Source organism: Eleutherodactylus coqui, chromosome 13 (genome assembly GCF_035609145.1).
Source record: "Eleutherodactylus coqui strain aEleCoq1 chromosome 13, aEleCoq1.hap1, whole genome shotgun sequence".
NCBI lineage: Eukaryota > Metazoa > Chordata > Amphibia > Anura > Eleutherodactylidae > Eleutherodactylus > Eleutherodactylus coqui.
In genome coordinates this window covers 125,566,232-125,589,980 of record NC_089849.1, presented here as the reverse complement: position 1 = coordinate 125,589,980, position 23,749 = coordinate 125,566,232, and the positions used below count along the sequence as shown (strand labels likewise).

The following is a 23,749-nucleotide window of genomic DNA, read 5'->3' as shown; positions in this document are numbered from 1 at the left end:
TCTTGGTCTTTGTTGAGAAAGTCTACCACCTGGCAACTGCAACCGCTGATTGGCTGCAGCGGTCACATTCTCCTGGCAGCACTACTGCGATGCAGGAAGTCATGATGCCAGGAGAATGGTACCTTGTAGTCTCTGATTGGCTGCAGCGGTCAGATGGTAACTGTTCCTAAACAAAAACCGGTAGACTGCGGGGCTGCAGCGCTGGATCGCCGGGAGCGAGGATGGGCAAGTACTGCTGCCATTATTACTTTACCAGATTTGGATCCTTTTGTAAAACGTGTCTTGCATCCAGACAATCACTGGAAACTGGCCAAAACTCCTACATTTTAGTTCACCAGTTTGAGTCCTTAATGCAGATTTGGGCATCGGCATATTGTTCCCATTGTACATTGTGTTAATACAGTGACAAGTCAGGTTCTCGCACTCATATGACTGCAGCATTGTTGGCACATGAAGGGTCAGACGGTGTAAAGCCGGGTCACTGCATGACTGTATGTGCGTAGGGCTGTGATCTCCCATCACCTGAGTAATGCTCTGTGGGGAAATTTACATATGACCCCTGGCCCTGTCAGCATTCCGGAGCTTAATAGGTAATGTGCGTGTAACGTGTAGAAGACATGAACATGTTCTGCAATGACAATTCAACAAAGACCGACGCTCAATGCACCAGACCTTTGTGCTTAGAAAAGTGAGTGAACTGTCAGAGAAGTTGTCAAGTTGAGTTGCAGGTGAGCTTTAAAGTCTTATTTGTCTTAAATTGTGCTATAATTCACCAAAACTGAAGATTTGGAGATGAAACAACTAATGTTTTTGTCTTCACAGCATGTCTGGAACCGCTCCCATTAAGCCCCTGCGACTTGTCGCTGTGGCAGGGGGTACGCATGGTAACGAGATGTCGGGGGTGACCCTTGTAAAGCATTGGCTCAGAGATTCTACTGAACTGCTGAGGGATACTTTTACAGCTGTTCCATTATTGGCCAACCCCAAAGCAACTGAGAAATGCGTGAGATACAACGAAATGGACCTGAATCGCTGCTTCACCAGAGACATCCTGTTGTAAGTCACCTATTTTGAAACTTTATGATAAAGGGGATATTAGAGATGAGCGAGCACCAAAATGCTCGGGTGCTCGTTACTCGAGACAAACTTTTCGCGATGCTCGAGGGTTCGTTTCGAGTAACGAACCCCATTGAAGTCAATGGGCGACCCGAGCATTTTTGTATATTGCCGATGCTCGCTAAGGTTTTCATTTGTGAAAATCTGGGAAATTCAAGAAAGTGATGGGAACGACACAGAAACGGATAGGGCAGGCGAGGGGCTACATGTTGGGCTGCATCTCAAGTTCCCAGGTCCCACTATTAAGCCACAATAGCGGCAAGAGTGGGCCCCCCCCCCCTCCCAACAACTTTTACTTCTGAAAAGCCCTCATTAGCAATGCATACCTTAGCTAAGACCACACTACCTCCAACAAAGCACAATCACTGCCTGCATGACACTCCGCTGCCACTTCTCCTGGGTTACATGCTGCCCAACCCCCCCCCCTGCACGACCCAGTGTCCACAGCGTACACCAAATTGTACCTGCCCAGCCTTCAGCTGCCCTCATGCCACACGCTGGCCTCATAGCCACACCACCCTCATGTCTATTTATAAGTGCGTCTGCCATGAAGAGGAACCACAGGCACACACTGCAGAGGGTTGGCATGGCCAGGCAGCGACCCTCTTTAAAAGGGGCGGGGCGATAGCCCACAATGCTGTACAGAAGCAATGAGAACTCCAATCCTGTGCCACCTCCGTCAGGAGCTGCAAACGTGGGCATAGCAATGGGGAATCCATGTGCCACACACTATTCATTCTGTCAAGGTGTCTGCATGCCCCAGTCAGACCGGGGTTTTTTATAAATAGTCACAGGCAGGTACAACTCTGCAATGGGAATTCCGTGTGCACCCACAGCATGGGTGGCTCCCTGGAACCCACCGGCAGTGCATAAATATATCCCATTGCATTGCCCATCACAGCTGAGGTAACGTCAGGTTTAATGCAGGTGGGCTTCGGCCCACACTGCATGCCCCAGTCAGACTGCGGTTCTTTATAAGTAGACACAGGCAGGTACAACTCCCTATTGTGAAGTCCGTGTGGACCGACAGCATGGGTGGGTGCCAGGAAGCCACCGGCGGTACATAAATATATACCATTGCAGTGCCCTGCTCAGCAGAGCTAACGTCACATACAATACAGGTGTGCTTCGGCCCACACTGCATGCCCCAGTCTGACCGGGGTTTTTAATACATAGACACTGGCAGGTACAAATCCGTAATGTGAAGTCCCTGTGGACCCACAGCATGGGTGGCTCCCTGGAACCCACCGGCGGTACATAAATAAATCCCATTGCAGTGCCCTGCTCAGCAGAGCTAACGTCACATACAATACAGGTGGGCTTCGGCCCACAGTGCATGCCCCAGTCAGACTGGTAATATGCACCTTAACAGTAACCGCGTTGGTGGGAATGTGGTGGCGACTGCGGACCTAGTAGCGCGGTTTTATTTAGTTGGTTTTCGGAATGTGGCCATGATTAAGTGGGCCGTGGCGGGGGGATGGTGGCGGTGCTCTCTTGTGTCGGTAAAGGTGAAATTCTTGGACTGCCACCAGACGGACCAATGCAAAGGTATTTGCCAAGAATGTTTTCATTGTTGGAGGAGGAGGGGGATGTCTTGGAGGCACTATGTGTCCTCTACACGTGTCCGTGGTTATATGCACCTTAACAGTAACCGCGTTGGTGGGAAATGGCCTCGCCACCATCATGTCTTTGGGAAGCCTCCGTTTCCACACCCCAGTGACATAGCATTAGCAGCGGTATAGGTAGAGCCCAGAATTAGTAACATTTCAGCGGTAGCATTAGGTACAGGCCCCAGTAACATATCACTAGCAGCAGTATAGGGGGAGCACAGTATTAGTTCCATTTCAGTAGTAGTAGCAGTCCAGACAGGCCCATTAACATATCACTAGCAGTAGTATAGGAGGAGCACAGTCTTAGTTCGATTTCAGTAATAGTAGCAGTCAAGACAGGCCCTGGTAACAATTCCGAAGCAGCAGTATAGGGGGAGCACAGTCTTAGTTCCATTTCAGTAATAGTAGCAGTCTGGACAGGCCCCAGTAACATATCACTAGCAGCAGTATAGGAGGAGCACAGTATTTTAATTCATTTCAGTAGTAGTAGCAGTCAAGACAGGCCACAGTAACATATCACTAGCAGCAGTATAGGGGGAGCACAGTATTAGTTCCATTTCAGTAGTAGTAGCAGTATGGACAGGCCCCAGTAACATATCACTAGCAGCAGTATAGGGGGAGCACAGTATTAGTTTCATTTCAGTAGTAGTAGCAGTCTAGACAGGCCCCAGTAACATATCACTAGCAGCAGTATAGGGGGAGCACAGTATTAGTTCCATTTCAGTAGTAGTAGCAGTCAAGACAGGCCACAGTAACATATCACTAGCAGCAGTATAGGGGGAGCACAGTATTAGTTCCTTTCCAGTAGTAGTAGCAGTATGGACAGGCCCCAGTAACAAATCACTAGCAGCAGTATAGGGGGAGCACAGTATTAGTTTCATTTCAGTAGTAGTAGCAGTCTAGACAGGCCCCAGTAACATATCACTAGCAGCAGTATAGGGGGAGCACAGACTTAGTTCCATTTCAGTAGTAGTAGCAGTCAAGACAGGCCCTGGTAACAATTCCAAAGCAGCAGTATAGGGGGAGCAGAGTATTAGTTCCATTTCAGTAGTAGTAGCAGTCAAGACAGGCCACAGTAACATTCCCATTGCAGCAGTTTAGGGAGATAACAGTCTCTTTCACATTTCAGTAGTTGCAGTATAGACAAGGCCCCAGTTACATTTATGTAGCAAACGTGTAGGCCAACCCCACACACCTTTCTGTACCATGAGTGCAGGCGAAGAACATAGAAATTTCTATGATTACACTGTAGGTGAGGGCCCCAAAAAATTGGTGTACCAACAGTACTAATGTACCTCAGAAAAATTGGCCATGTCCAACCAAGAGGGCAGGTGAAACCCTTTAATCGCTTTGGTTAATGTGGCTTAATTGGTAACTAGGCCTGGAGGCAGCCCAGTTAAAATAAAAATTGGTTCAGGTGCAAGTTTCAACGCTTTAATGAGCATTGAAACGTATAAACATTGTTTACTAAATTAATATGACTGAGCCTTGTGGGCCTAAGAAAAATTGCCCGTTCGGCGTGATTACGTGAGGTTTCAGGGGGAGGAGCAGGAGGAGGAGGAGGAATATTATACACAGATTGATGAAGCAGAAATGTCCCCGTTTTTGATGGTGATAGAGAACGATGCTTCCATCCGCGGGTGCAGCCTACGTATTGCTTACGTATCGCTGCTGTCCGCTGGTGGAGAAGAGAAGTCTGGGGAAATCCAGGCTTTGTTCATCTTGATGAGTGTTAGCCTGTCGGCATTGTCGGTTGACAGGCGGGTACGCTTATCTGTGATGATTCCCCCAGCCGCACTAAACACCCTCTCTGACAAGACGCTAGCCGCAGGACAAGCAAGCACCTCCAGGGCATACAGCGCGAGTTCAGGCCACGTGTCCAGCTTCGACACCCAGTAGTTGTAGGGGGCAGAGGCGTCACGGAGGATGGTCGTGCGATCGGCTACGTACTCCCTCACCATCCTTTTACAGTGCTCCCGCCGACTCAGCCTTGACTGGGGAGCGGTGACACAGTCTTGCTGGGAGCCAGAAAGCTGGCAAAGGCCTTGGAGAGTGTTCCCCTGCCTGCGCTGTACATGCTGCCTGATCTCCGCGCCTCCCCTGCTACGTGGCCCTCGGAACTGCGCCTTCTGCCACTAGCGCTGTCGGATAGGAATTTTACATCAGTTTGTCCGCCAGGGTCCGGTGGTATAGCATCACTCTCGAACCCCTTTCCTCTTCGGGCATGAGAGTGGAAAGGTTCTCCTTATACTGTGGGTCGAGCAGTGTGTACACCTAGTAATCTGTAGTGGCCAGAATGCGTGTAACGCGAGGGTCACGAGAAAGGCATCCTAACATGAAGTCCGCCATGTGTGCCAGGGTACCTGTACGCAACACATGGCTGTCCTCACTAGGAAGATCACTTTCAGGATCCTCCTCCTCCGACCATACACACTGAAAGGATGACAGGCAAGCAGCATGGGTACCCTCAGCAGTGGGCTAAGCTGTCTCTTCCCCCTCCTCCTCATGCTCCTCCCCCTCCTCCTCCTCCTCCTCAACGCGCTGAGATATAGACATGAGGGTGCTCTGACTATCCAGCGACATACTGTCTTCCCCCGCCTCCGTTTCCGAGCGCAAAGCGTCTGCCTTTATGCTTTGCAGGGAACTTCTCAAGAAGCATAGCAGAGGAATGGTGACGCTAATGATTGCAGCATCGCCGCTCACCATCTGGGTAGACTCCTCAAAGTTTCCAAGGACCTGGCAGCTAACCAGGCCCACTCTTCTGTAAAGAATTGAGGAGGCTGACTCCCACTACGCCGCCCATGTTGGAGTTGGTATTCCACTATAGCTCTACGCTGCTCATAGAGCCTGGCCAACATGTGGAGCGTACAGTTCCACCGAGTGGGCACGTCGCACAGCAGTCGGTGCACTGGCAGATGAAACCGATGTTGCAGGGTCCGCAGGGTGGCAGCGTCTGTCTTGGACTTGCGGAAATGTGCGCTGAGCCGGCGCACCTTTCTGAGCAGGTCTGACAAGCCCACGTGGGTAGCTTTTCAGAAACCGCTGAACCACCAAATTAAAGACGTGGGCCAGGCATGGCATGTGCGTGACGCTGCCGAGCTGCAGAGCCGCCACCAGGTTACGGCCGTTGTCACACACGACCATGCCCGGTTGGAGGCTCAGTGGCGAAAGCCAGCGGTCGCTCTGCTCTGTCAGACCCTGCAGCAGTTCGTGGGCCGTGTGCCTCTTCTCTCCTAAGCTGAGTAGTTTCAGCACGGCCTGCTGGCGCTTGCCCACCGCTGTGCTGCCACACCGCGTGACACCGACTGCTGGCGACGTGCTGCTGCTGACACATCTTGATTGCGAGACAGAGGTTGCGTAGGAGGAGGGTGGTTTAGTGGAGGAAGCATACACCGCCACAGATACCAGCACCGAGCTGGGGCCCGCAATTCTGGGGGTGGGTAGGACGTGAGCGGTCCCAGGCTCTGACTTGGTCCCAGCCTCCACTAAATTCACCCAATGTGCCGTCAGGGAGATATAGTGGCCCTGCCCGCCTGTGCTTGTCCACGTGTCCGTTGTTAACTGGACCTTGGCAGTAACCGCGTTGGTGAGGGCGCGTACAATGTTGCGGGAGACGTGGTCGTGCAGGGCTGGGACGGCACATCGGGAAAAGTAGTGGCGACTGGGAACAGAGTAGCGCGGGGCCGCCGCCGCCATCATGTTTTTGAAAGCCTCTGTTTCCACAAGCCTATACGGCAGCATCTCCAGGCTGATCAATTTGGCTATGTGCACGTTTAACGCTTGAGCGTGCGGGTGCGTGGCGGCGTACTTGCGCTTGCGCTCAAACAGTTGTGCCAGCGACGGCTGGACGCTGCGCTGAGAGACATTGCTGGATGGGGCCGAGGACAGCGGAGGTGAGGGTGTGGGTGCAGGCCGGGAGACGGTAGTGCCTGTGTCCTGAGAGGGGGGTTGGATCTCAGTGGCAGGTTGGGGTACAGGGGTAGAGGCAGTGGTGCAAACCGGAGGCGGTGAACGGCCTTCGTCCCACCTTGTGGGGTGCTTGGCCATCATATGTCTGCGCATGCTGGTGGTGGTGAGGCTGGTGGTGGTGGCTCCACGGCTGATCTTGGCGCGACAAACCTTGCACACCACAGTTCGTCGGTCGTCTGCACTCTCAGTGAAAAACTGCCAGACCTTTGAGCACCTCGGCCTCTGCAGGGTGGCATGGCGCGAGGGGGCGCTTTGGCAAACAGTTGGTGGATTATTCGGTCTGGCACTGCCTCTTCCAACCTGCCCCGCTGCTGCACTTGCCTCCCCCTCTGAAGGCCTGTCCTCAGTAGGCTTAGCAAACCAGGTGGGGTCAGTCACCTCATCATCCAGCGGCTCTTCCTCCGAATCCTCTGTGCGCTCCTCCCTCGGACTTACTGCCCTTACTACTACCTCACTGATAGACAACTGTGTCTCATCGTCATCGTCCTCCTCACCCACTGAAAGCTCTTGAGACAGTTGCCGGAGGTCCCCAGCCTCATCCCCCGGACCCCGGGAACTTTCCAAAGGTTGGGCATCAGTCACGACAAACTCCTCCGGTGGGAGAGGAACCATTGCTGCCCATTCTGGGCAGAGGCCCGAGAACAGTTCCTGGGAGTCTGCCTGCTCCTCAGAATGTGTCATTGTAATGGAGTGACGAGGCTGGGAGGAAGGAGGAGCAGCAGCCAGAGGATTCAGAGTTGCAGCAGTGGACGGCGTAGAAGTCTGTGTGGTCGATAGATTGCTGGATGCACTTTCTGCCATCCACGACAGGACCTGCTCACACTGCTCATTTTCTAATAAAGGTCTACCGCGTGGACCCATTAATTGTGAGATGAATCTGGGGACCCCTGTAATTTGCCTCTCTCCTAATCCCGCAGCAGTCGGCTGCGATACACCTGGATCAGAAGCTCGGCCTGTGCCCACACCCTGACTTGGGCCTCCGCGTCCTCGCCCGCGTCCACGTCCTCTAGGCCTACCCCTACCCCTCAGCATGGTGTATTACGAGTAGAGCAGAAACAGAACGCTGTAATTAAATGTGCCGCTTATTGGCCTGTGGTTGGAGGCTGACTTCACTTACGGAACGCACAGCAGAGCCAGGAAACAGTTTTGCGCACGCCTGCACTGAGACGTAGGTGCGTATGACTGAGCTAGTGGAATTCACAGCGCAGAAGCAGTCAAGTGGCCAAAGGCCACTAGAAGGCCTTAAGTATTTTGCTGCAATTTTTTAAAATGCTGAGCTGGTACAGCAGACAGATACTGTAGGCAGCGTATAATATTATATATACTGTTTCCCTCTGGCGGGATGACGGCGGTGATGTAACGGAGACGGCAGAGCCAGGAAACAATTTTGCGCACGCCTGTAGTGAGACGTAGGTGCGTATGACTGAGCTAGTGGAATTCACAGCACAGAAGCAGTCAAGTGGCCAAAGGCCACTAGTAGGCCTTAAAGGGGTTGTCCCGCGCCGAAACGTTTTTTTTTTTTTTTTTAACCCCCCCCCCGTTCGGCGCGAGACAACCCCGATGCAGGGGTTAAAAAAACAACCCGCACAGCGCTTACCTGAATCCCGGCGGTCCGGCGTCTTCATACTTACCTGCTGAAGATGGCCGCCGGGATCCTCTGTCTCCGTGGACCGCAGGCCTTCTGTGCGGTCCATTGCCGATTCCAGCCTCCTGATTGGCTGGAATCGGCACGTGACGGGGCGGAGCTACACGGAGCCGGCATTCTACACGAGCGGCCCCATAGAAGACTGCAGAAGACCCGGACTGCGCAAGCGCGGCTAATTTGGCCATCGGAGGGCGAAAATTAGTCGGCTCCATGGGAACGAGGACGCCAGCAACGGAGCAGGTAAGTATAAAACTTTTTATAACTTCTGTATGGCTCATAATTAATGCATAATGTACATTACAAAGTGCATTAATATGGCCATACAGAAGTGTATAGACCCACTTGCTGCCGCGGGACAACCCCTTTAAGTATTTTGCTTCGATTTTTTTAAATACTGAGCTGATACAGCAGACAGATACTGTAGGCAGCGTATATTATGTATACTGTTTCCCTCTGGCGGGATGACGGCGGTGATGTAACGGAGACAGCAGAGCCAGGAAACAATTTTGTGCAAGCCTGCTGTAACGCTTAGCTGCGTATTAATTAGGACTACTACCCCCAGCAGACACGCAGTACACTGAAGACGGTCACAGGCAGCACAAATACAGTATTTTTCCCCAATTTTTTTGAAAAAGCCCACTGCCTATATAGCCTGTATATCTCTTTCCCTGTACCACTGTCCCTGCCTCACCAGTACTGCCCCTATACTCTGTACAATGACTGCAGACTGAGGACGCAATGCTCTGCATGCCAAGTATACAAAAAAAAAAGGGGAACACTGCTCACAGCAGCCTCAACAGTACTGCACACGGTCAGATGTGGCCCTAAGAAGGACTGTTGGGGTTCTTGAAGCCGAATATAACTCCTAACGCTCTCCCTATAGCAGCAGCAGCATCAGCAGCAATTTTTCCTGATCTCTGTCACCATGCATCTGTGCCGGGCCGCGGACGGGGCAGATTTTAATACTCGGGTGACACCTGATCTCCCCAGCCACTCACTGCAGGGGGGTGGTATAGGGCTGGAACATCACAGGAGGAAGTTGTAATGCCTTCCATGTATTTCTATTGGCCAGAAAAGCGCGCAAATTTCTCAGAGATGAAAGTGAAAGTAACCCGAACATCGCGTGGTGCTCGCCTCTAGTAACGAGCATCTCAAACACGCTAATACTCGAACGAATATCAAGCTTGGACGAGTACGCTCGCTCATCTCTAGACATTATCCTAAAAAGTGATGCTTTCGTTAGTAGTCAATGATCATTATAACATGAACTGGATTGAGAGCATCCAGGACCCCCTACCAAGATATCACCATGCCTGGTACAATTGTAGCAGGCCGGAGTGGGAAGGGAGTGATGTTAGTGGTAGATGTTTCTCTAAGCCTTGTCACGGCGGCTATCACTACCACCTTCCTCAGGAGGAGTGGGCTGCAGGGAGTTAAACAGGGGTTTTGGCTTTAACGGTACTGTTGGTAAAGGTCGTTGTGACGCCAGTGCTGATTAGTAACCTTTGTGAAAACACTCAGACTGAGACTGAAATCTGGGTGCAAAGAGTATTTGGACATTTTACTTGATTGAAATCATTAACGTGGGTGTAATACCTCCTTATCACAGCAGTCATCAGGCGGGGTAATCCTCATTACCCAGATTGTGCCTCCTTTCCCCTTAATGCATGAGGCTCAGACTGCTCTCTATAATGTGGTTCTACCATATCAGTTACGGGGCTTGTCTACGCCCCCGTTCTGTGGGGTAACCCTCACTTCGTGTACTGGCCACTAACGCAGGATCTTTGCTCCAGCTGCGACTGCCTTGTGCTCGGTCTATGGCAGTTTTCCTGCTCACAGATGCTCTCCCAGAGTCTCTCTCTTCCGGCTCTTGGCATCCAGTGGGAACATTCGTCCCACATGAACTCCTCACACATTCCAACCGCATGCACCTCCTTCTTCTCTTTGGGACCAGCCACCAATCAGAGGCTCTCTCTCAACATCACCTCATAACACACCACAGCATTCAGCCAATCAGGGAATTTCTCTTATTATCCTGGCTGACCAATGACTAGGGTTTTAGAGATGGCCAATTGCAAGAGATTCTGGTTATCCGTCCGATTACAAGTGACTCTGTTGCTGGGCAGATTACAGCTAACACTAATGGCCACTGTGAATTAGTATAGGCCTGTATTCTTTGTTAATCCCCATATACGTGCAATTTTGCAGGCCCCTTTTTGGATCACTACAACTCCCTCTGGCTTTTACGACATCCTTGGTGTTGGAGCCTTGAGGATCGGAACAAATTGTCAACCATAACATCTATGACAGTTTGCCTTACCATGAGCTCATAACAACAGGCCTGAGTAAAAAAAAATGGTAGTTAAGGTAGAGTCTCACTTCTAAACTTAGCTATGTGGCCCTTTCAGCAATATTCTCCCCACCTCCTAGATGATACATTTTTTTACATTGTTATACATTATACCATAATTTTTTATTTTTACAAGCTGGACGTTGACAATCCTGGAGAGGGAAACGCAACTGTAGATTGGGTTATTGACAATTAGTATAATATTTTTAAATTTTAATAGGAATGCAATTAACAAGTCTGTTAGTCCCCCATGAGGCGCATCTCTTTGTGGTCCCCAGGTGCTGATGGGGCGCACAGTCCATAAAATAGTTGATGCACCAAGCATCAACGGTCTTAAAGAGTTCTCCGAGCAGTTCCTTTTTATACAAACATAACAATAATGTGGTCACAAAGCTAGTCTCTGTGTGTAGTCTTAACTGGGGAATAGATAGCACGGTGAACACGGGCGAAGATTCTGGATGGCCATCAAGGGAAAACAAGGGAATAACTTGTCTCGAGTTTAATCTTGGAATCTGATGGGTAGTCACCCCTTTGTGCTTCATTGAGAGCCTTGAAGGGTAGGTTCATCCTCTTCTTCCAAGGGGTCAAACGATGATTGTCATCATGGAGTTGGGAGGATGAGTTCTGTAGAGTTATCCATGGTCCAAGTGTTACGGACAGCGACTGTGGACCTATTGTGCCAACCAACCAGCTTGGCTTTGGGCTAAACCTAAGGGCGTTGTCCCAATGGTTACATGGTATTCACCCTTTAACCCCTGTACAAGGATCTGGACTTCGCCACGAGAAACTGAGCAGGTCGCTACCTCCTGGAGTAGTCCCGGTGTGGTTGGCAGCTGACTCACGGGGGTCAGAGACATCGGTGCAAAGTATTGTCAACAGTCTGAGCTGTGAGCAAAATCTGGTCTGATGTTAGGACAGGTAGAGTTCAAACAGAAACCTCGTAAGAGTCCAGGAAACAGGGCAGACACTGAAGTCAGGAGCAGGAGGCTTTTGCTGGGTGACAGACAAACATACACCAATACTCGGGCAAGGAGGAGGAGTGCCAGCTTAGCTAAATAGGAGGGTAATAGCCAATAACCCTGCAGCTGGGCTGAGAGCACTGGGGAGGATTAACTCCTGCAGTGCTGATTGAAAGTACATAGCACTGGGGATGATTAACTTCTGCAGTGCTGATGGAAAGTAAATGGTTAAAGCCTATTTATACAGGAGGAGCAGAGCAACGCCAGCGTTTGTCCGGAATAGCACGAGGGCGGCTGACCCGGGTAGCTGGCCTAACAGTACCTCTCCCCTTATGCCCCCTCCTCTTCCTGCCAGTTTGTAGAAAGAACCTTTCTAGAAGAAGAGGAGCATTAATATTCTCTGAAGTCTCCCAAGATCTCTCCTACAGGCGATATCCCTTCCAGTCCACCAAAAAATATGTTTTGTTCTTTATTTTTTTTATATCAAGAATGTTCATGACCTCATGAATGTGTTCCGAGCAGGCTTGGACTTTTTAGAATATTTATTAAGAAGCAAAGGGTTTGAGAAGTGAGATGTGGAAGGAATTGGGTATCCGCAAGGAGGCAGGAAGCCGCAACTTGTAGCATACTGGGTTCACCTTTTTGGATACCTCGAATGTACCCAAAAATCGTGAGGGTTAGTTTATAAGAGGGCACCTTTAACCTCATATATCTAGAAGAAATCCAGACTTTGTTACCTGAAACAAACTGCGGAGGAGATTGAAGCTTGTGATTGGCGAACTTCTTCATCTGGGTAGTTGCTCTCAACAGTGTAGTCTTGGTCTCCTGACAGATTTTGGAAAAATTCTTCACCAACGAAACTGCTCCCGGAACTTCAGACACGGAAGAAATAGGCAGAAGATTCCTGAGTTGATGACCATATACAATGAAAAAGGCAGATTTATCAGTAGACTCGCTGACATGATGATTTTGGGAAAACTCAGCCCAGGAAATTAGATTAGACCAATCGCCTTGATGTGCATTGGTAAAGTCTCCACTAGCTAACTGGTGGATGGTAATCCGGGCAAAGGGACCACCCAGATGGCTGTGCACTGTTTGGAAGAGCACAAGTCCATGGCTTTGTGCTACCTCGAAGGCTCAGAAATGGGTAAAGGAGGGCAAAGGAGACCAGCGGGTTTTAGTTTTGAAGACTTGTTTTGAGCACAAGTGGTGCAAGCAGAGACAAAGTTACAGATATCGTTCACCATAGACAGCGACCAGTAATGGTGACAGATTAATTTGGCCATTTTACGTTGCCCTGGGTACCCAGCTACCTTGGAACAATGTCTCCAGGACAAAACTCATCTTCTTTTAGATTCTCAGAAAGAATGTTCCTTATCTGAATGGGAGCCACTGTTACTATTCTATCAGGGTCTATGATGTATTGCGGGCTCTCCTCGAGATTACTGGGATCAAAGGATCTTGACAGTGCATCAGCTTTGACATTCTTATCAGCTAACTGGAAGTGCAACACAAAATCAAATCGGGCAAAGAATAAAGACCACCGGGCTTGTCGAGGAATGAGTCGCTGTGCAGTCTGTAAATAGGTCAAATTCTTGTGATCAGTATAAATTACAATAGGCTGACTAGCTTCCACCAGCAGGAATCGCCAAAACTCCAGAGCGATTTTGATGGCCAACAGTTCACGATCTCAGCAGCAGAGAAAGACTTGGAGAAGAATCCACACGCCACCATCCTCCCAGATGCACCTTTCTGTGTCAGAATTGCTCCTGCCCCTGGGGAAGATGCATCAATCTCCAAGAAGAACTGTTTGGTAACCTCTGGTCAGTGCAAAAGGGTGCCGAAGAAAAAACTTGTTTTAATGGTTGCAAGGTGGCTTTGGCCTTCAGAGACCACTGCTTAGCATCTGCCCCTTTACGGGTGAAGTCAGATAAAGGTGCCATCAAGGTGGAAAAGTGAGGGATAAACTGCCAGTAATAGTTTGGGAAGCCCAAAAATTGTTGAATAGCATGAGGTTCAGCACAGCACATACTTTGTCAGGGTCCATCTGCAGTCCGAGATTAGAAACTATGTACCCTAGAAAAGGAAGAGAGTTTCTTTCGAATTTGGCATAGAGTCAGTTCTCTCTTAACCCCTTCATGACATGGCCTATTTTCGTGTTGAGGACCAAGCGATTTTTTGGTATTTTTCCATCTCCATTTTTCAAAAGCCATAACTTTTTTATTTTTCCGTGGACGCGGCCGTATAAGGGCTTGTTTTTTGCGTGGCGAACTGTAGTTTTTATCGATGCCAATTTTGGGTACATAGACTATATTGTAAATTTATTTATTTTTTTTTAATGATAGCAGGGAGAGAAAACGCATCAATTCTGCCATAGATTTTTTTATTTTTTTTTTACACCGTTAATCATGCAGCATAAATGAGACTTTCCATTTTTTCTGCAGACCGGTACGGTTACAACGATACCAAAATTCTAACATTTTTTTTAGGTTTTCCCACTTTTCTGCAATAAAAACCCTTTTTTTTGGAAATCTTTTTTCTATTCTAAATTGCTGCATTCAAAGTCACGTAACTTTTTTATTTTTTGATGTACAGAGCTCTATGAGGGCTTATTTTTTGCGAGACGAGCTGTAGATTTTATTGGTACCATTTTGGCGTACATACGACTTTTTTGATCACTTTTATTGCGTTTTTAGTGAGGCAAAATGCTAAAAATGAGCATTTTGCCTCAGTTTTTTAGCTTTTTTTTTAGCGTTTTTTTCGGTGCACAGTCAAAAGCATGTGCAACTTATTGTACGCATCATTACGGACGCGACAATACCAAATATGTGGGGTTTTATTTTTTTTTTACCTTTTTTTATGCTAATCTGAGAAAAAGCATAAAGAAGAATCCAGCCCAAGCAGTAGAAGACGACTTGCGAATGAATCCTCTGTCGAGATTGTCTTTGATGTATTCTGCAATAGCTTAGGTCTCAGGGAGCAACAGAGGGTATAGCCTGCCTTGAGGAGGTAAGTAACCTGACAACAGATCAATTGGGCAGTCATAAGGACAATGTGGTGGCAGACATTCTGCCTCTTTCTTGTCGAAGACCTCAGCAAAACAATTGGAGGTTCTGAGGCACCAGGGGGCGTCAAAAGGCTGTACTGGAAGCAGGCACTTGGAATAGCAGGATGACCCTCAATGTAACATCTCCCCAGAACTCCAAACCAAGGTGGGATTATGCAAACAAAGCCAAGGCAGACCCAACAACAGGGGACTGGGTGGACCTTGGAAGGACCAGCAAGGAAATCTTCTCTGAGTGGAGAATGTCTACTTTCTGATCCAGAGGCTCCATGACAAACTGAGTGGTCTTGGAAAGGGAATTTCCATTAATTGTTGTCACCACAAAAGGTATCTCAAGCAGACTGATAGGAATTTGGTAGCAGTTGACCACGGCAACAAAAGTTTCCTGCCGAACCCAAATCCAGGAAGGCTGACACAGTGAACTAAGTACCGGAGACAAACAAAGTCACGGGTAAACTTACTCTTGGAGAGAACTGATTGTCATATTAGATAGTCTCTCCTACAGACCCTAGGCTCTGGTAGTTTCCTGGCTTAAGAGAATAGGTATGAATGTAATGCCTCTGGGCTCCACAGTACATGCACAGATTATTGGAACGTCTGAGCATGCGCTGCTCCTCTGTTAGCTTGAGCCTATTGGCCTGCATAGGCTCTGGATCAGTAGCCGGAGAAGTAGAAAGCGGCCTCTGGAACTTGAGTGCCAGTCAGAAAGATCTCTTCTCCTGGGCTGCTTCTCTGATCCTCTCCTGGAATTGAAGATTTATCCTGGTAGCCAAAGAGATCAAAGTGTCCAGGGAAGACAGAAGCTCGCGACCCGTCAATACGTCCTTAATGCAACTCGCCAGACCCTCCCAAAATGGCACCAGCATTTTGACCCTCCCAACTCCGAGGCCAGGGTTCGAAATTGAATGGCAAATTGGGCCACAGTGAGGCTGCCCTGATGTAGATGCAATAGGGAGGAGGCAGACGAAGTTGTGTGAACAGGGTCATCAAAAACCCTCCAGAAAGACTCCACAAACATACTTAGGCTGTTGACTGCAACATCATTTCCATCTCCAAGAGAGGGTTTTTCCAGGCCAGCGCCTGTCCGGAGAGTTAGGACATCACAGGGTTCATATAGGTTTTCAAAGAATATTTTCGATGACAAAATCTAGATTTTCAATGACACTCGTGGAACTTGAAATACACGTAATCAAAGGGTTAGGGCTCCTTCACACTGGCGATCGTGATATTGCTGCGTGAAAATCATGGCAAAATCACAATTTTTCCTTGCGTTTTTGAGTGTCAAAACTGCTTTTTCTCGCAAAAACATGGCTACCACTTGCCATTTTCTCAAGCGATTTTGCTGCAATTATTTAGCGCAAAAGTCAATGGGACTTTCCAATGATAAAAACGGATTGCACAAAATCCATTCCTGCTTTGCGATGCGATAAAAAGGAGGCGCCATAGGGAAACACAGGAGATTTTAAAAAACCACAAAATGCAGAAAGATAGGGCACGCCGTGATATTTTTTTTGTTGCGACATCACAAATGTGAAGGAAACCATTGAAAATCATTGGTTTCATAAATCTGCTCTTTCACTCACTCTTGCATCTCTCAAAAAATGTGCAATTTTCTTGCAAGTGTGAAGGCACCCCTTATTGCTTTCTTGTATGCAAAAATAATAAAAGACACACCTAAGTCCCCAACCATGTGAGGCCGGTTGAGAACAAAAACGTCAATGCACTTCAAAGTCTGAATTACTTTTTGTATTTTTAAGACTGAGTATTGGGATACTTGTGTTTTTAGTTATGTTTATCCTAAACAATTTCCTTATTGCTTTGGCCTATAGGGCGCATATGGTGACGGCTTTGGTTGGCGTCCGTCGTCTTCTTTTTTATGTATATATTTTTACTTTATTCTATGGTGTGTTTTTTTACCATCTATGTCCCCCATAACGTCATATAAGACCTCTGGGGGTCATTCACGTTGTATTTTTTTTTCATTCTTTTTCACTGTAGCTGGGGCATCCACAGGAGCTTCAGGTACAGGAAAAAACATCCGCCTGCAGTGGCAAAAGTCATTAACAGGGCTGACCAGGGTCCGCTAGCACTGCTGTGAAAGAGGGCATCCAGAGGTAATGTGATTGCCGGGACGCATAGTGGAAAAAATACTTTTACTTTCACTCTTTAGTACATAGCGCTCATTGAGCCCTATGTAGCCTGGAAAGGAGAAGGCAGAAGCAGTTAAAAAACCACTTCTCCTCTGGGTCATCGGCTGTATCTGACAGCTGAGGACCAGACCTGCTTCTGCTTGATTGCAGGACAGAGGCTTTAATCCCATGCACCACTGCTGCTATCTGCCGGGATTAAAGCCCAGGACCAAGAGCCATGAATTTACCGCACTTGGTCCTTAAGGGGTTAAGTTCAGATTGTTGTTTTGCATAAATGTCTTCCATTTTTACAATTATAGGGAGTATATAATTCCTGAAACAATTGTGACTCAAAAACTGAACCTCTCTGTTAGAATCTTTCCCGGACATCCATATGGCAGGAAGAAATTCTTCCAAAGCATAGCAGCAGTTGTTTTGGCAGTTAAGTATCTTACGGGAATGGCAACCGCGAACTTCGTATAATGGTCAATCCTGCTGACCACGTAAGTATAACCAGTTCTGCTTAGTTTGACTTTCAAATGCTCAAGGGTTACAATTTCTTATGGGTGTTTGCTGATGATCGGCTGAAGTGGAGCTTTTTCGGCAGATTTTGTTCGTTGTCGAGTTTTGCATGTTGGACATTCTTGACATCATTTTTCATTATTTCATCTCATTCTAATCCAATACAAGTGGCGTTAAATGGTAGCTTTAGCCTTTTGTACATGAAATGTCCTGATTGATCATGGTAAGCGGTAAGAACCATGCTTGCAACTCGTTGTGGAATTCTGGTACCTGTGATAGGATCTATGGAGATTCACCATATCATACTTCTCTTGACAAAGAGTGGTCTTCGCTGTCTCCATAAGCTATGTAATTCAGGATCAGTGTTGCCTCGGTGGATTTTTTTTGTACTGTTTCACTAGTCCTTGTAATTCTCCTATGTTTCTGCTTTTTGTTTGGCGTTGAATCCATTGTTTCTCATCCAGAGGGTTTCCTGAATCAGGTGCGTTGCCGCAAACTACATTTTGTTGAGTATAGCGAGTATAAAAATTTGGCATTTCTAATTCTACCCAATGATCTTCTTCCGATGATGTATCTGTCCCTGTTGGTAGACAAGATAAGGCATCTGCATTCTCATTTGGTTTTCCCAGTACTGTATTTAACTACCAAATCAAAGTCTTGAGGTCCATCTTTGTTCTAAAGCTCCTAGTCATGCCAAATTTAAGTGAGATAGACTACTCAGGATATTGTCCATGTAAGCAACAAATGAAGAAGTGGCTAAATAATCTTTTGATTTTTCTGATACAGCCCAAACTAAGGCAAGGAACGCGAGCTTCAAAGAACTGGCAAAAGCAATTACTCTTTCTTGCATCTGTATAAAGTTGGAAGGGTTTACTACTACTACAGTCAGCATATCCTGAGACAGCTGGAGTAATCAGCTTATCTGTGAGTTGTTGAAAGGCCAATTCTTGTTCTATTTCCTAGTTCACTAAAAGTGGTCTTCTTGGTTGTATTTGGAATGTCCTCTGATGAGTTCTTGTAAGGGTTCAGCAATACAAGAAAAGTTGGGGATAAAGCATTTGTAGTATCCAACAAATCTTAAGAAGCTGTGCAATTCTTTCAAAGTTTTTTGATGTCTTCAGTTTTTCTGGGATCAGGTCTTACTCTTTCAGCGCTTATGATGTGTCCTAGATAGCATACTTGAGTCCGTAAAAAATAAAATTTGGAGGACTTGACTTTAAATCCATGTTTAATGGGGAATTGGAAAACCTCAGCCAGATGTTGAAAGTGTTCTTCATAGGTTTGTGAATAAATGATCACATCATCTAAAATTTCTGTGGCTAAAACAGCATTCCATCAAGCTCTGTATAGTGCCCAGGGCATTACAGAGTCCAAACGGCATACAATACAATTTGAATAGCCCCAGTGGGGTTGTGAAGGCTGTCTTTTCTTGGTCTTCTTTGGACATGGATACTTGCCAATAGCCGTTTGTTAAATCTAGAGTGGAAAAATAAGCAGCTGAGCCTAAGGATTGATCGATGCGTAGAGAAGGATAGGCATCCTTGTGCATGATGTTGCTGATTTTTCCTGTAGTCAACACAAAAGCAAATATTACTGTCCTTTTTCTTTACTAGAACTACTGATGCTGCTCATAGACTATGACTTTCTCTAATCATGTCGTCCGTCGCTCATTTCTTGTGTAACTTTCTTGACTTGTTGGTACATGGCCGGTAGTATTGGTTGGTATATGTCTTTGATGGAAGGTAAAGTTTAAAAAACGAAAAATATCCCGCGCCTTGAAAGAAACCAATCTTTTTTTATTTTGTTTAAAACAACGCGTTTCAACACATGATTGTGTCTTTATCAAGTTTATCATAAACTTGATAAAGACACAATCATGTGTTGAAACGCGTTGTTTTAAACAAAATAAAAAAAGATTGGTTTCTTTCAAGGCGCGGGATATTTTTCGTTTTTTAAACTTTATCATCCAAACCAGACCGTGATTGCAAACACGGTGAAAGGATTTCCCCGGACGCCGCTCCAAAAGAACAGACGGAGAAGCAAGAAACCTGCTGAAGGCAAACGTGGACAACAGGTGCAGAGGGGTTATTTCCTTACCATCGGATTAACCCTTCTGGCACCGGGTAAGTCCACTCTTTCTCTTTTTTTCTTTTTTAAGCTATAAAAGCACTTAAAATTGCTAGTGAGGCGCATTCTAAAGCACATTTTCTATTTCTTTGATGGAAGGATTAGAATTAGTTGGTATCGTGTGATGGATGTCAATGATTCTCCCCAAATCCATTGGGTACTTGCTGAAATCTTGATGGGGTTCTTGAGCCACCTTTAGTGCTCTTTCAATTTGTTGGGAGGGTCTTTTTACATTGCCCACATGCATGTTGGACCACCAGGGGGTAGTAGAATCTGCCTTTCTATTCTTTTAGTTGTTTGGCTGATTGCTGGAGTTCCATCCTACTTAGGCTTATTATATCTTCCATAATACTTTTTGATTTGTTTGGGTGTGTCACAGGTATTGATAACAATCAGGTAACAATATCAATAATGGTATGATTACAGGTAAGAGCAACACTTTTCGGCCTGGAATCGGCTTTTTTCAGGCTTCCATACACTTATTGATTAAACCTAACTTCTAGAATACTCTCGGGTCCGGAGAGAAGTCTCTATTTTACCACTGTGATACAAGCAGGGGTGATTTCATGGAGGTATCCCCCCCAAACTAGTAAGTGATACTTCATTTTACACTGGTACTGATTAGGGAACATCTTTCATAGAGATGTCCTCTTTAACTGTGCGCCACTCCCATTGTCTCCACTGAGCACAGCCTTTTCTTTGCATTATATTCTGGATAGCTGCAAACGCTTTCTGGTGCCTAGGCTAACTGCTCTCCACCCTGCTGTGAATTACGGTTTCATTGGAACAGCTCACTACCTAAACTGATTCTTGGAGCGCTGTCCCTTTTCCCTCCATGTATTTCTACCCACAGAGATTCCACGTGTTCATCTCCTACACCCATATCTTCCTGTAGCTTCAGCATTAAATAGGATTTAACATACAGACATACCCCTCCCCCTTTCTGGTTTCCACGTTCTTTTCGGAAGAGATTGTAAATCTGTAAATTCACTGCCCAATCACACTTATCATCAAGCCATGTTTCCGTTATTCCTACTATGTCATAATTTTCTTCAGACATTTCTACTTCAAGCTCACCCACTTTATTGATCAGACTTCTTGCACCTGTTGCCATACAATTTATACGGTTGTTGTTATTCTTTATAATTACTATACTACTTATGGTCCTATTGGTTGTTCTTTCAGTTCTAACTCTACTAACCCCATCCCCTGCTCGACCCCCTTTCCCAATACTTGGTCCCAGGTCACTGTCTACACTGTCTTCCCCTGTGTTGCTCTTGTTGTCCTCCCCCCAGTCCCTAGTTTAAACACTCCTCCAGCCTTCTAGCCATCTTCTCCCTCAGCACTGCTGCACCCTCCCCATTGAGATGCAGCCCGTCCCTACTGTAGAGTCTGTCGCCGACAGAAAAGTCAGCCCAGTTCTCCAGGAACCCAAACCCCTCCTTCTTACACCAACTCTGGAGCCACTTGTTTACCTCAATAAGATCCTACTGCCTTTCTGGTGTGGCTCGTGGTACAGGTAAGATTTCCGAGAAAGCTACCTTGGCGGTCCTCACCCTAAGCTTAGATCCTAGGTCCCTGAAAACATTTTTGAGGGTCCTCAATTGACCACTAACTTTGTCATTAGTGCCAATGTGCACGATGAGTGGTAGGTCCTCACCAGCCCCTCCCAGCAATCTGTTAACCCGATCTGCGATGTGTCGAACTCGAGCACCAGGAAGACAACACACTGACAATCCTGTTGTGGCAGATTGCCCTCTCTGTCCCCCTTATAATATCATTTAATTCGAGATGCTTTGCTTATTAAGGGGCCTGAATGCCAAAAGTTGTGGATAGTGCAGGAAACAATCCACTCCAAAGCCTCAGACAAAGACCCAGCACAATGGGGTAAATCCTGTATAGCCCTGGAAGTACAGTAGTAAAAACTACTTGTTAGGCCTCCTGCACATGGCAGAGCCAGATTGTTTCTTAAACGCCTGCTTTAATCCACGACCTTTCTGCAATGTTAATTGCGGAAGGACCGCTGATCAAATGGCTTCCATTCAATGGAAGCTGTCCACGCGGAATCCGCCCAAAAAGGGAGCATGCTGCGATTTATCCTCCATTTGCGGAACAGTAGTTTTTGCAAGTGTGCAGGAAGAATCGATTTGCCTCAGCATGCTATGGGCTGCATTCGCTGTGGATCCGTGAGACAGACGATGGCCGTGGATTCCGCAGCAAATATCCGCCCGTGAGCAGAAGGCTTTAGGCTTCCTACATACGGTCGAGCGTAATGCCACTAAATGCTGTAAAGAACCGCCCGTGTGAGAGAGGCCTTAGGTGACTCTCAAGGCAGCTTGTGGAGTACTTATTAAGAAATAGTGAAGTTAAACATTTGCCCGGCAGGCAGTTTTGCCAAAAGTCCATCGGCCCCAAAGTTAAAGCAGACCTGAAGCTTCTTCTCATTGTGCTTATTAACTCCAATTAACATATACCTCATATAAACGTATCTTACTGCTTTCACCGTGTGCTTTACTAGAAATGACATTTTAACTTTATTCTGCAGGTCAGTAAAATTTCTGCAATTCGATATTCATGTTCCTTTTCTGTGTTTGACTATTTTTGCAAAAGAAAAACACGTTTTGCGTTACATTTCAACATAATCACATAGCATTTAAGGCGGCCTTCACATGGGTGTATTTGCGCATGCAAAATCTGTGCACGCAATATGTAGAGGAGAGAGCCCATTAAAGGGGTTGTCCCGCGCCGAAACGGGTTTTTTTTTTTTTAACCCCCCCCCCCCGTTCGGCGCGAGACAACCCCGATGCAGGGGTTAAAAAAACAAACCGGAGAGTGCTTACCTGAATCCCGGCGGTCCGGCGTCTTCATACTCACCTGCTGAAGATGGCCGCCGGGGTCTGCTCCCTCCGTGGACCGCAGCTCTTCTGTGCGGTCCATTGCCGATTCCAGCCTCCTGATTGGCTGGAATCGGCACGTGACGGGGCGGAGCTACACGGAGCCGGCATTCTGCACGAGCGGCCCCATTGAAGACAGCAGAAAACCCGGACTGCGCAAGCGCGGCTAATTTGGCCATCGGAGGCCGAAAATTAGTCGGCACCATGGAGACGAGGACGCTAGCAACGGAGCAGGTAAGTATAAAACTTTTTATAACTTCTGTATGGCTCATAATTAATGCACAATGTACATTACAAAGTGCATTAATATGGCCATACAGAAGTGTATAGACCCACTTGCTGCCCCGGGACAACCCCTTTAAGTTCAATGGGTTCGTTCACATGCTTGTATTTCCTGCGCATTTTGGTTATGCAATAAAAAAACGCTGCATGCTCTGTTTTCCTGCGTATTTGCACACCAAAGGTCCCTATAGGAGGCAATGGAGATGTGCATGTCATGTTCCATCATGTCTGTGCAAGCTTGGGTTTAGTTGTCTCGTTAGTCTAGGGACCCGGGAGACAATGAGGAGCCTTGAAGTAGGCTCGCGGGCTGAAGTATCTTGGCCAAAATACAAACCAAAACCTTGTACATTCTATGGTTATCCCATTTGGCTACATGTGCAGGTATGCAGGTGAGTGTTTTGAGCGCCTGTCAGTGTAAGATTTATATCTGTTTCCGAGTTATGTCTGCGAGTATTGAGTCCATTCTGCATTTTTGTCTGAGTTCACCTGTTTGATATGTATGAAGTCTGTTCCGCAGTTCGGTCTGAGTTCGTCAGTTCTTGGGTGTGAATTACGTAACAGAATTTATACGTATGACGAGTATATCTGTGCTGTGTATGTGTGCTCTGTGCTAGGTCATATGGATAAGTCCTGTACGTCCTTTTGTCAGTCTGTTTTATACCTGATTCTGTATGTGTATATCTGTCCGTGTGCCTCTGTTCTGGGTCTGTGTAAGGCCTTCTGATCCTCCGTCTTCACCTGTTGTTGTCTCTCTGAAGACTGCTGTGTCTTTGCTTTGCCTAATTGTTGTGACTAATGTTCTGCTCTGATCCTGTATTGGCATCTGCATCCTGTATCTTGTATCTTTGTGTGTCCGTACCATTCCCTGTCCTGTTATTTGCCTAGGTCCCTACTCCGTTTGGTACTCATCTGCTATCTGTCGGTGCTGTCTCTGCCCCAGTTTTTGGCAGTACCTCCTGCCTATTTGACACAGTGCTTGCACTGGTGCTCCTGACCTCCGTGGGTCAGCTGCCAACCACACAGGGACTATTCTAGGAGGTATCGGCCTGCTTGTCAGATTCCTGTACAGGGGTTAACCCTTT

The 23,749-nt window shown here is 47.1% G+C and overlaps 1 protein-coding gene across 1 annotated transcript in view; it reads left to right on the top strand.

Moving 5' to 3' along the window:
- Positions 1-639: 639 nt before the first annotated feature.
- Positions 640-23,749, top strand: part of ACY3 (aminoacylase 3) — a 125,466-nt gene continuing 102,356 nt past the window's right edge. The window contains exons 1-2 of the mRNA XM_066586931.1: positions 640-728; positions 823-1,056. Coding sequence (XP_066443028.1) covers positions 824-1,056 — 233 coding nt within the window. The 5' untranslated portion in view covers positions 640-728; position 823. The remainder of the gene's footprint in view (positions 729-822; positions 1,057-23,749) is intronic.